The 12,981-nt window shown below is 37.7% G+C and overlaps 2 protein-coding genes across 2 annotated transcripts; one reads left to right on the top strand and one right to left on the bottom strand.

Annotated features, from left to right (window-relative positions):
* Positions 1-316: 316 nt before the first annotated feature.
* On the top strand, positions 317-3,478 carry Mpc1 (mitochondrial pyruvate carrier). The gene is made up of 3 exons (XM_046622377.2): positions 317-918; positions 1,095-1,195; positions 1,347-3,478. Exons 1-3 carry the CDS (start codon positions 863-865, stop codon positions 1,505-1,507), a joined length of 318 nt encoding a protein of 105 aa, XP_046478333.1. The 5' UTR covers positions 317-862; the 3' UTR covers positions 1,508-3,478.
* A 3,579-nt stretch (positions 3,479-7,057) lies between these two features.
* On the bottom strand, positions 7,058-12,622 carry LOC124216727 (uncharacterized). Its single transcript, XM_046621612.2, has 12 exons — positions 11,630-12,622; positions 11,439-11,557; positions 11,208-11,352; positions 10,358-10,487; positions 10,030-10,195; positions 9,763-9,943; positions 9,305-9,663; positions 8,849-9,005; positions 8,306-8,437; positions 8,052-8,169; positions 7,596-7,750; positions 7,058-7,511 (listed from the first exon to the last, which is right to left on the bottom strand). The coding sequence occupies exons 1-12, from the start codon at positions 12,271-12,273 to the stop codon at positions 7,406-7,408; spliced, it is 2,412 nt and encodes an 803-aa protein (XP_046477568.1). The 5' UTR covers positions 12,274-12,622; the 3' UTR covers positions 7,058-7,405.
* Between the last annotated feature and the right edge of the window lie 359 nt (positions 12,623-12,981).

Raw genomic sequence — 12,981 nt, 5'->3', positions numbered from 1 at the left:
GCATTTTGCTGTTCCGTCGGTACGCATTTTCATGAACGTCTTTTTCCGCTTAGGACGAGGCGCTGTCGCGTCAATTTGTCTTTGCCCCTCTAGGGAATTTTCAGTGCTGCTAGCTAATTTCGGAACGCACCCTATATGTGGATGGGACGCATCCAAGCTCGGCGCAATTAGGCGCGCGACGGCACTATGGACGGCACAGGGACACTACCGGAGCCTCAGTACAGAAGTTTTCTACTGTTTTAGGTTTACTCAAATACTGCCCCCAACGAGACTGCATTTCCCGGCGTATTTTTGTCGATGTTCCACTACCTCTGCAGCCTCTGCGGCCCGTTACCTGTGTCTCTGTCCATCTCTGTCACTGATCCGAATACTCTCTGTTACACCCATCTAACTCATCGAGCGTATTCACACTGTCGCATTGTTGACGTTGACTGTGGATATTTGATATACAGATATTCCGAGTCAACGTTGTGATGAGTTTTGGTTTTTTGCTAAGGGGGAAGAAATTATTGAGTTTTTTCTTACTTCCAGTGAATTCACGGTAATCAATGTCTGCACTTGTCTGTCATTGAGGGACGCAGCCACAGAGCATTGTATGGACAGCAACAAGCTGATAATGATAATTGAATTATTGCCAGTGAACATTACGCAACCCACGGTTGTTGGTTGGTGGCGTCGGCCAAGTGTAGACCGCAGGACGCAGTGAATAGTTGACGCTGGTCGTCACCTCACGCCTCGACTGGGTACTGTTGGAACATATTTTTTTTTCTTTCTCTTATCTGTTCGACTTGAAATCTGTGAACTTTCAAGTTATTTTTCAATCGTTCTACGGCTGTATAATTGGCAAAAAGAAAACATCAAAATGAATCGGGTAATGAAACTATTCAAGAGCAAAGAGACCCGCGACTATTTTATGAGGTTAGATAATCCGTGATTAAACGTGTATTACAGCATGCTCATGCATGCAGGTGTGTAAATACATACCTGCATACATAGAGCGTGGCATTATGGCATGTGTGTATACATATACGTAGCGTACATACTTGAACAGCACAATAAAATCAAATTTCCACAATTGTTTAACCAATTTTCAGCACCCATTTCTGGGGGCCCATTGCCAATTGGCTTATTCCAATCGCTGCTATCGCTGATATTCAGAGAGATCCAAAAATTATAAGTGGCAAAATGACACTGGGTGAGTTGATAAATAATTGGGGAGTCTTGTATAATCTTGCAAATTTATTCCTTATCAGCCTCTTTGAGGAAGAAATAACTAGTTTGGTCAGACACGTGCACAAGAGGCTTATTAATCTATGCATTGACTTGTTCTATCGCTTTATTTACAGCGTTATGTTTGTATTCTGCAATGTTTATGAGATTTGCGATCAAGGTCCAGCCACGTAACATGCTCCTGTTTGCCTGTCACTTTGTCAACGAAGGTGCCCAACTCACACAGGGAGCTCGTTTTATAAACTATCATTACAGAGAGAAGAAGAAAGAAGAATAACTTGATTGGATCAAGAGTAACACAACAACTTGGAATATGCTCGGTTGCCAAGTGAATCATCATATGCATGGCATACATAATGTAAAATGGTAGATTCTCCACAATTTCTTGCCATTCGGGTTCCGGAGACAAAACTTTCACAGTAATTATGAAATCACAGGCTCTATTTATATTTCAATCAGGCTAATTTTGCTGCATCATGCTCATACCTGACGCTGCTACATCCGGGTGTCGTAAAAAAAAAGCATTGATAAACAGTGGCTCAACAGAGAAATTAGTGTACAAGAAATCAGGGCGACTCTATTGTATCAGTTTTTCTTGAATAAGAAAAGCCTTTACAGTACTGTATCAACTTAAAATCTCACGTCAGATATTTTTAAATGTTTCCAAATCGGAGAGAATTCGATTTTTACGTTGCTAAATAGTTTTTCTATGCGTTACAATTCCTTTGACTTTACCATGCATACCTCAACATCTTTTCTTCAAATAATTCATTCCTTCAACAGTAGTGATGCTCCAGAGGTTTTTTTTTACAGTCACTATTAAAGCTTCTGAAAAGAAATGACCACAATTATAAATCTATTTTTGTGATAGCAGTGTAGAGGCAAGTTTATAGAAGCTTCGAAAAATCTGGTGGTGAGGTATTTCTCTGTGCTCCACAAATACAGTTTTAAAGTTTGTAAAGTGTTCAATTCCCGTGTTTAGACCAGCCAAAGTGTAATGGTAGTAAAATTTAGCAAGTTCTGCTCAGGAATAAAAATTTTATGTACGAAACAGTAAACAAACGCCTCCTGTTGCATCGATCTCAACAGCGCAATTATTTCCCACAAAAATATTGTTTCAATTTTTGGTTCCAAATTACTTCCAAATTACTTCCTGAGATCTGTAGAAATTGAAAAACTACTTAGCACAGAACTCTAACTCTGAGGCCCACCTATGTGCAAAATTTGGAAAACCTTTTAACCTGACCGATTTTCCTGACATGGAATAGCCCGTAGGTACATCTACAGAGGTGGTTTCTGACTGATTCAAGACGATTGGTATAGTCTGCTACGATTCCTTTATGGCCTTGAATCGATCAAAATCCACCTCTGTCAGTTTACAGTTTATTCCATTTAGGCACAGCTTATAGGTCAGTCATTGAAGTCAATTTACTTATAATTTTCAATAATCTCAACTGTGAATTCGCTTCTGATATTTATACATCAATCTTTATAACATAGTTCTACACCTGAACCGAATAGACAAACTGTATATATGCATATAGTAAGTAGTACGCTATTGGGAGCACACAATTTGTAGATATGACTGGATGTAAATCATAATCTGAAATTCTTACAGGATATACCAATGTAAATATTGATGGGGCAGATGCAATCATGTAATTCAGAGTAAGTCAAAGAAATATATGAAGAAATTGTACAGTTCAACGGAGGGTACTGCTATCATTGCAATTCAGTTTGCACGTTTCTGATTATCTGTCAGTACAAAATGCTGTCATCACACTAATAGCTTTTAGCATATACTGATAAAAATAAATTGGTATCATTGTAGAGTGAATACAATAATGACAATAGAGAAAAGTATGCTATACTCCTGTACGAATCTCACTGTGTAAAATTTTGGGGTTTAAAATACCAAAATGATTTCTCACTGCCAGTGGGAATACAACTTTCAGCACTTTAGTCTAACAATCGCTTTAAAAAAAAACCATGTGCTCCAAAGTATTCAGTGTGGCAAGTATTTTTAAAGCCCATAAATAGCAAGTCAATTGGCTTGATGTTTCGTAAATTACATGAGGTTTTCTCCTTAAAAATTATCTGAGGCGTTTGATCTGATTTGCAGTAATGTGCAGAACAGTTTTGTTATGCAAGAATATTGTGAATGTTGATAAAGACACAAGGTACGAATATCAATTACCAGTTGGGGCTGCAGTAAAAAAAAAAAAAAAAAAGGGGGGGAGAAGCCAAATACTATGACTTCCCTTTATATCTGCGGTGCTCACCCGAACCTCGATATTTTTTTTTAATGAAGAGTTTTATACCTAGAACCCCAAATAAAATTGATGAATATTGAAGAAAGCTAATACTTTTACAGAATTATAAATATATATCTATCCTGCGTCATCCTATTTGAAAGAAGTTTGGCACGTTTGGCTGTTAACTCTGACTGTCAGCTTTAGCCTCATTCTTGGCTAGCGATCTGAACTTCCCAAATTTCTGACAAGTGTTTCAATTGCAAGAGAAAATGCATAAATTTTTAACGGAAATTTCGGGCAAATTGTTGGGTAATTCTTGCACTTATAGGGAATGATTTTGTGCTATCTGAGATTTGTGCGGTGTGAAATTGCCGTGCATTGTCCTCGCAGTAAAAAAGTATCAGCTTTTTGGAACACGGCGAAATACGGTTCAATCGAGGATTGAGGCTTTTTTCAGACCACGAAAAAAATGAAGGCCAGGCCCAACGTGTTAGTTATATTGTGTAAATGTTAATTTTCTTAAAATTTTATCCATCTATTTTCAACTTTTTATGTTTCGCTTTTGAATACCCACTTTTAGATTTATCAAACGCGATCTTCAATAGATGTATTAGATTTAACGAAGAATTGTATATATATGAATATGTATGACAAATGTCCGTATCCTTACGTAAAAATACCCTCAAGTTGGGTGTGAATTCTTACCCCCAATTCATAGATAATGCTACATTCCCGCAAGAAAAAACGTCAGGAGTCACGAATTCACCGCCAAGTTGAGGGTTTTGAGGACTTTTTCTGTAAGGGTGGCATATATGGCGCGACGCTTCGTGAATACATAGGTATAAGTATACACCCCATGCCCAGGAGCTTCGAGCCAGGCATTCGGCGCTTTGCGATTCGCAGTTCGTGAAGAAGCAGGACATAAGAATCTGTTTTTTGAAGTTGAAGGTACGTACTGAATATGGATGGTTGCGCTGAGTGTAACTCAAGGTTTGAAGATAATCTCATTGTCTGCGAAAAGTTTGCTACTGTATTTGGAATCATAGCGTACGAAATAACATCTTTGACAAGATTTGATTAATCGTATCTCCCTTCGGGTTCTCGCATAATGTATACGCAGTGACGGGTTTTATTTCGCTTTTATATTGTACACGTAATACGTACATGCATGTATGTATATACATACGTACAAACATACGTATTGTACATATATGGAAATTGCCTATGTAACAGACATTTTCCGTTTCTCAGATTTTCTGAATGCTGTAGCAACGCGTAAGTTTTGTTTTCACAACAGAACTTTGCTTGGCTCTTCGTTGTTCGAGATGCAGTTTCTTGTTTAGCTAGAAATTAAATTGGTTCAACTAATTTACGTGAGTGAAAAGAAGTCTAAAATCGACGAACCTTATTTGGATTCTGTTTGGCTGATCAACGATACTTCGATTCAGAGATTCAAAAGTTCAAACTCTCGGACGTTTTTACAAGAGCTACGTCACAAGCATAAGTGAGTGAAAACCGTATCGATCATTTTCATTTCTCGAGGCGATACTGTATCCTCTGTGTATGTATACTTATTCCGATTTGTGCTATTATTTGCATAAAAGGCCAAGGCAATAACAATGTTGTTGAACAAAAATTTCAATTAGCTTCGTATTTTTCCGTGCGGAAATTTGTGATAAACTAAATTTGCATGAGTCGAACACACAACTGAGGGTTAATTACTATTATGACGCAACCCTTCTCCAGATATACCCATGCAGTAAGTTGAATTGAAAAGCCCAGCAAAAAATGTCGGTTAACTTTAATTACTTAAATATTATTGTCAGTGAAATATCGGGATAATGCATCGTGTTTGAACCTTAGTACCATACGTGGCCATGGTTTAATCATTTTGTAACCAATCACTTACATATGAACGAGAACGTGGCGGTAAATGATACTTTGATCAGCTTTAATAACTTTTAGCATTCGGTTATAAACAATTGAATATTAAAAAGGTCCGTTTAGTATTATCTGCAAAGTATGTTTCAGCAGTTAAGTCAATATTGGTCAGAGTGGTCTTTACGACAATAGAAACAAGTAAAACATTACAAGTATGGTCACAGATGGTGCAGTATAGCCGCAAACGGTGTCTACCCGCGTAGGAATTAATAATTAATAACTTGAAAAATCGAGTAAAACTTTTTATTTTCCACTTTTTAAAAAAATTATTATACTACCTTGTATCAAATGTGTATACGATAATTAAAACATTCAATCGTTAATAGTAGAGGGTGGGCTAAAAATACCGGACGGATTTAAAAAGTGAATAAATTTCGAACGCGTTCACTCATATTCAAAAACTTTTTATACTCAAAATTAGAAGCATTACCCTTTCATTTCGCGTTTGAAAATTGGACAAAGATTCATTCCTTGCGGAGGTACACGCTTTTGAAAAACAGGTTATGAAGAAGTCGCTGGCAGGAACAATGAAAAAAAACAGTATTAAAGAATGTTCAACTTACATCGATATTACAAGAAACGTTTCATGTTATGTAAATAGAATCTAGGAGAATTACTAAATTGCCAGAGTCAAACTTCGAATCACAATTTAAAATGGGAACTGACAATAAGTTGAACATTCTGTAATGTCAATTTTCTTCGAAACGAAAGGTTTATTCTTTTAATTTCGAGCAAAGAAAAGTTTTGGAAAATCGGTCGACTCAATCGAATTGTATTCACGTTTAGATATGGTTTGATTTTTTGTTTGGCCCACCCTGTATATACATCTTGTAAAAAGTTCAAAAATATTTCCCAGTGGTTAGTTGTTTCGACAGTAGTCATTTCGATACTTGATATATATACTTATATATATTTACCCTGCAACGTGCTGCACTGTGAAATTTGCCATATATTTTATCCGGGTTCTTGGCCGACGATATGTACAGACTGTCAATGATCCGTTCCTACCATTTCCTGGTACATTCTGTCTCTCAGATGAAGTATTGAATTGCTTAGCGGGCAATCGGAGTGCCGGAATACATTTGACTGAGGATTAGTGCTGAGTTTAGCTGAGCCTAGAGGGTATTGCACTTTTCTGCAATTATTGACTTCATTAATAAATCGATAAATGCAGAGTATTGGAATCAACTCTGCAACCGTTCGATATATCACTAAAACTTGTCTAATATTGACAATTTTCACTATATTCATTCAACGCACCATGCAGACTTGACTTTTTACGTCTCTTGCTTCCCGGTTTTTATACTAGTGCAGCTCAAAGTAGACTACATCGTACAAATCAAAGGCGCTATTCTATAAATCGGGAGTATTGGATTAAAGAGGCTAGTGAAATGAAAATTCCTTCAATGTTTGTTGTAACGTGTAAGAGGGAATTACAATATTACAGTCAACATATTATAGTTATAATACTAGAGTGGACGAAAGTTGAAAGTATTTCCGATAATAAAAGTTTAATATCTTTATTACGAATAATTTGTTCGTTTCGAGATTCAGATTTGAAATGCAAATAGAAATACCTGTAATAAACGAGTTTACGTATAAATTAAACAAAATTGAAAAAAGAGATTCACTTCTTGGTTAAGATTATTTACAGCAATCTTTCGAGCATTTCTGAAAACTATTTATAATATCAGTCGAGTAATTGCTATAATTGCTTGCAATAACACAAAGTTGCAAATCGAACCACGTATCATAATTCTGTATGATTATGTTCTTACAAAGGTATGGACGGATTATACTATTCAGATCTGTAACTTATCTTTAAAATTCCTTGCCATAATACGATGTTGCAAGTCCAACTATGTACTATAATTTCGTATATGTATTTTCTTACGAAGCTACGGACGGATTATACTATTCAGATCCATAATATAGGTACAAAAGAATATAAATTGAAATCAAATTTACAAATAGCGGTCTTATCTGTGGTGCAGTCTATAAAACAGACCAATTACTGTGAGAAGCAGTAGCCAACTTGCATGGATCGAAGTAGCACCTGCTAGACGACACTTGAACATGTCGTACCTGCAACCAGAAACTCATGTTAATGTAAATCTTTGCAAATTTTATATTTTTCTTTGTACCGTCGATAAGATGCATGCCGCTTACCTGGTTTCCTTATCATTTCCAATATTGTTAAATTCTGCTTCTACCAGCTGTCCGTCATAATACGTTATCAGATCCTCAAATGGATATTCGTATCCTTGTTTACACTCGCATTTATAGCCTCCGGTGTCAAAACCGCGGCCGAGAAGCGGAACACACTGAAATATTTTCAATCGGTATTCAAACAAGTACCTCACTGCGTAGTTATATCACAGATGGAAAAAATTTTATCTAACAAAATTAAGTTAGCGCCTCGAACATATGATGCTCTTGCTGGACTAAGAGTATACTTTTTCCAAGCTATTGGTTTTAACAATCATTAGATTGACCAAAATGTAAATTCTATCAACAGAGTTTATTTATTTGCCATTGAATTGAAAAAGTCAATGCCAGAATATAAAACTGCAGTCCTCTAGAGGCAGAAACAGTGTGTCCAAAAGGAACATGAGAAAGACTTACGTATGATGTTTTCCTGTCACATTTATGTGTGCCTTTGAAGGCATTGGGAATGTAGAATTTATCATCACATTGGTTAATATCCAGCTGAAGCAAGTCCATGGTAACAGCCACAACACCCCTGTAAGTATCTCAATATTAAATACAACGTTTTCTTCCTTCCTCTTTTATCATTGAACCGGTTCTATAGCCAGACTATCTCACACTAGATTTACATACACAGACTTAGAGCCTATCCATATATATTCCATACTCACTTGAATTCCAGTTTGTCTTTCAAGCTATCCCAGCCGAAAAACGGTGATGCATAGGTGATTACCCATTTCTTCACTTTGCCGTTACAATCGAAATAGGGAGCGGTCCAATGGCCATGTTTCAGGTTTGCTGCCCTGTACAAACACACCCGAGCCATCCCCGTACATTAGAATAAATTAAACATAAGAGATGAAGGTGACCCTTCTCCTGAATCATAATCTTCTTAGTTCCCATTCTTTACTCAAGCCTGCCTCAGAAGCATTGGCAATAATTGCTCGAAAGTTTTACAAGCACAAGAGACGCTATATTTTTAGATCTAATTGTATATCAATTTGTTTTTTCTTCAACATTTTCGATCACTACCTTTGAAACTGGCAAACAATTTTGGGCGATAAAATTCTAAGTCAAGCCAGGCTGAATATCAAATTGGATATCAGAAAAGTGGTCAGCAGGTACTTCTGTTTTCTAAATCATTCTATTTATGAATCCTTAGACTTTTGAAATGAACTGCCAGACTAATAAGATCGACTCTGCTATTTCCTCACCTGTAAAAGTTAGGGTAGTGTTCGTATTTTTTCAGATACTCTCCTGTCTCATTGAATCGAATCTTGATCTTCATGTGATATTGTTCCAGCTCTTCAAAGTTGGCTGCCCAGCGTTGTTTAAGAAATTTGAACCAAGGCTTATTTGTGTAAACTTCGTCTGTAATTATTCAGGAATATGTGAATAGGTTATTATTCATTCAATAATTTTTCAACTCTCATATTGTGTAAGTATCCGCCTAAACGGCTTAAATTTTATCAGAAAGTTGGCGGATTCGAAGAGTCTTTTGTACCCAGCAATGTTAGGTTTTAATCCTCCGCAGATAACCCAGACATGAGGCTCAATCAACGCGCTAGCATACTTCACCCGTGCCCCAAAAGAATCAGATGACTATGTGTCTGTGGTTAACAACCCCTGCTGTAAATGTATTATATTGATTAGCCGCACTTTTTTAATACCTGTGTTATTCAGCCTCGCCAGATCCTCGACTTTGACCTTTCCAGTATTAAGCGTGTTCTTGTACACATAAGGAGCGAAGAAGGTTCGATTAGTAAATTTGTTACGTTCCCAATAAGTACCAGCTGACCAAATTTTGGTGTCTCCTAGCACCATAGCTAAAGTTTCGCCAATCATTTGATCTTCAGTCAAGGGACGATCTGCCACCCTCTTGCCAGAATAAACTTCCTTAGGGTCTGATACTTGGAGAAATGCACTGATGAAGTTAGCTAACCTAGCTGCCATCTTTGCTTCATTCTCAAAGAATTCTTCTGCTTTAAAGCTGATGTCTCCATGCAAATTCAAATCGTGTTGAGTAAAACTGAAAATGAAGGATCAATGACTTGAGTATGTGTACAAGTATATTTAATATAATTCATTACTGAGATTTTCAATTATGAGATATTGAACGGATACATACTTCTTACAGGTCTTTGGATTGACACTGCGAATGAATTTTAAAGCCTGGTCAATATTCATTTTTTCAGTGTGCAGTGAAGCCGGGCCAGTTGTATAATTTCGATACTCATAAAATCTTTCAAGGTATTTTTCTTTCATATATGGCGTTGCCTTCTCCCATTGTACAGGCATTTTTTGAACCCCTGGACAGTTTTTATGAATTACCAGTATATAGCGTTACACAAACTAAAAAATGTATAATGGTGAAGCGTATTAGATATTTACATACATCCAATCTTGGTACAATCAAATCCGTTGTAATACTGCTCCGAGGTAGCCCTCTCAACTATTTCACCAAGATAAGGTCTTCTTACTACAGTCGGCAATCTAGACCCAGGCTTACATCGGCATTGATAGCCACCTCTCCTGAAGCCCCATCCATGTAGCGGTTCACACTGAAAATTAGACACAAATTATTTAGTGACATTCAGTGATGGATAGCTTCACACTTTGACTGGAAAATAGGTGAAGAGGACTATTCCTCTGTAAGTTCTTCTGAACTTACACTGGGCTACAGGTTAAATGAACAGCGTGAGTAATAATCTGCACGTACATACCTCAGTAGTTTCTTTTTTACACCTTGCTGTGTCTACAAATCTGTTTGGACCATTATTTCCTTGGCCCTTCGGACATTGATTTATATCTATCCTTTCAAAATCCATTTCAAGAACCGCAATTGCGGTGTATCTGGAGAAAGTAATATCATCAAAAACTGATTAGTTCTGCATACATTTCATTGTAAATCTGTTTTACATTGTTCTTAGATAAGCTTTTATCGATGGTGGAAAGTAGTGTTTCTTGTGTGTGACGTGTTGTGTCAAGAAATTCATTTCTTGCGAATAATTATTTGCTTGAAAAGCATTTCATTTATTCCTCATAATAATAGATGTAGCGTTAAGACTTTGTAATTACTGATTACAGTAATCATGATGACCTACTTCTGTTTCCAGCGCCATACATTAAAAATGGCAAATAACAACAGGCTGTGATCATTTTATTAAATAATCACAGAATCAAAACAAGGTAACCGGAGGTTGAGATAAGCAAATCACTTCCCTCAGATGGTTAAATAGCATTACATATAGATTATAAGTAGTATCTAGTTATCAGTCTAAGGAAAGTAGTGGCCCCACTTTTGTTATTTTCGTGGAAAGTGCGCATAAAATAGGGGTTTCTTGACAAGGGTAAAGTGCCAACGAATGAAACTCACACGAGTCAAGAAATCTGTACATGCGCACATGCAAAAACTACACAATATTCTCATCTTGTTCAACCATATGGACTTCTTGACTCGTGTGAGTCAATTAGACTTTTAAGCACTGTAGTACTCATAAAAACTACAAAGTAATGGAGTTGTTGACGGAGGTAATGTAGAAAATATGACATGTGCTTGTAAGTCATTCTTACGTTGGATATTCAATATGCCTGAACTGCGTATGCCTGGGGTAAATATCAACAATGGGTACAACCGCGGCCACCAGCCAACGATTTGACCGGCCACAATCAAAATACGGCCGAGTCCATTTCACTGGCCCGGGATATTCATCGGCACCTAAAACCAATTCGATTTCAATCATAAAACAATGCGTGCATATTTTCGACAATTCGGACAATTTATTTTTAAACGAATATTTGTACCTCGGGGGCCATGAAACGTGAAAGTCTCGTTAGTGTTATTTGCATATCTAATTTCCACCTGGTAGGTAGTTTTTGTATCATGTCTTCTGTCAACATTGTCTGGAAGCCATTTTTTGTACCTGCAACAACGAATCTTGTGGTAAAATCAAAGGTCAAAAGATATGGGCTGTGTATCGGAAAGGGTTGTTCACCATTCGTTTATTCGATAATAATCGGTGGTATAATCATGGCTGAGACTGTCGGCCGGAAAAGCACCGAGATCTTGAACAGTGAAGGTATTTCTGGTCGAAATTCGCTCAAGATGAATCGGGTCGTTGAAATCGTCAGCTCTGAAAGTTCTCGGAGCGAATCTGGGCATAGTTTTATTGAAGAATCCTCGATAGGATGGGGAGTATGAGGTATTAGGAGCAAAGTAAATTGCCGAGGCATTGATATACGGATTAGCGGATACGTCTGCTACGGTTGACAAGAAGTAGTACATCATTCCTGGATCGTACGTGTCGTTTATCGCGGGTCGTATGAAACGCGACTGCAGTATGTAACTCCAGTAAAACGATCTGCTCAGTGCCATATTCTGCAGGTGAAGCAAAGCTGTTCTGTTTGGGAATACTGGGTTTATGTTAATGTCCTTAATGTCCGGTAAATGCGATACCGCATCTTCAGGAAGGTACAAATCTCCGACATGCTGAATCGGACAGTTTTCTATGGTAACCTGATCCATTCGCCGACGAATTTCGTCAAACTCATCGCGCACCTGCCATTCGTACTGCCCGACAACGCCCAACAGTGACGGGCACGCGATCAAAAACGTCGCCCACACTACCGTCAACCACATTTTATGATTCTACACCGAAACGCTGTACGATTTTAGTTACGTCTGTTTCTTTTATATTCTTATTTTTATTGTCTCTCGTTACTGAAAATAATGACACTATTACTACTATGTATTCAACTCTTGATAAACGTAATAATACGTAAAATTTATTCTACGTCTTCGACATAATCTAATGCCAGATTCCTCATATCATCACCACAATCAACCAACGACCAATATTTAATTTACTTCGATGCCAGCGTATACATTTTACACGGAAAATCTTCCCAAGCCCGTGAAATTAACGTCCGCACGACGATACGTAAACGGACGGACTACACTGGCTGATCTGACAACTGTAGGGGTGGGGGAGTGATTACGACTACGCCAGAAACACGACGACGCGCCTAAGCCGCTACTAACGGCAGAAGCAACAGGATGCAACCCGGGCCGTTCCCGCGCCTTTTGAACTTACAACCACTTGTACAGCTATAGTTAACGCGGTTCACGTCGGTTCACGTCCACTATACAGCAGGAATTTAATTTCGCATAAGTATAGTTGGGAAAAGCTGATCTACTCATCGCACTGATGTACACATTATTTATATGTCAGTGACTCATCGTCGATGGCATAGACTGGTCATTGGCATTAATATAACATATTTGCAGCTGGTGCAGTTCGTGTTCGGGGGAATCCATACGTAGTTATCTGTATGCATGCACTATCCG

The sequence above is a fragment of the Neodiprion pinetum genome, chromosome 1, assembly GCF_021155775.2.
Source record: "Neodiprion pinetum isolate iyNeoPine1 chromosome 1, iyNeoPine1.2, whole genome shotgun sequence".
NCBI lineage: Eukaryota > Metazoa > Arthropoda > Insecta > Hymenoptera > Diprionidae > Neodiprion > Neodiprion pinetum.
The sequence above is the reverse complement of the archived record's forward strand: the minus strand, read 5'-3'. Positions and strand labels throughout refer to the sequence as shown.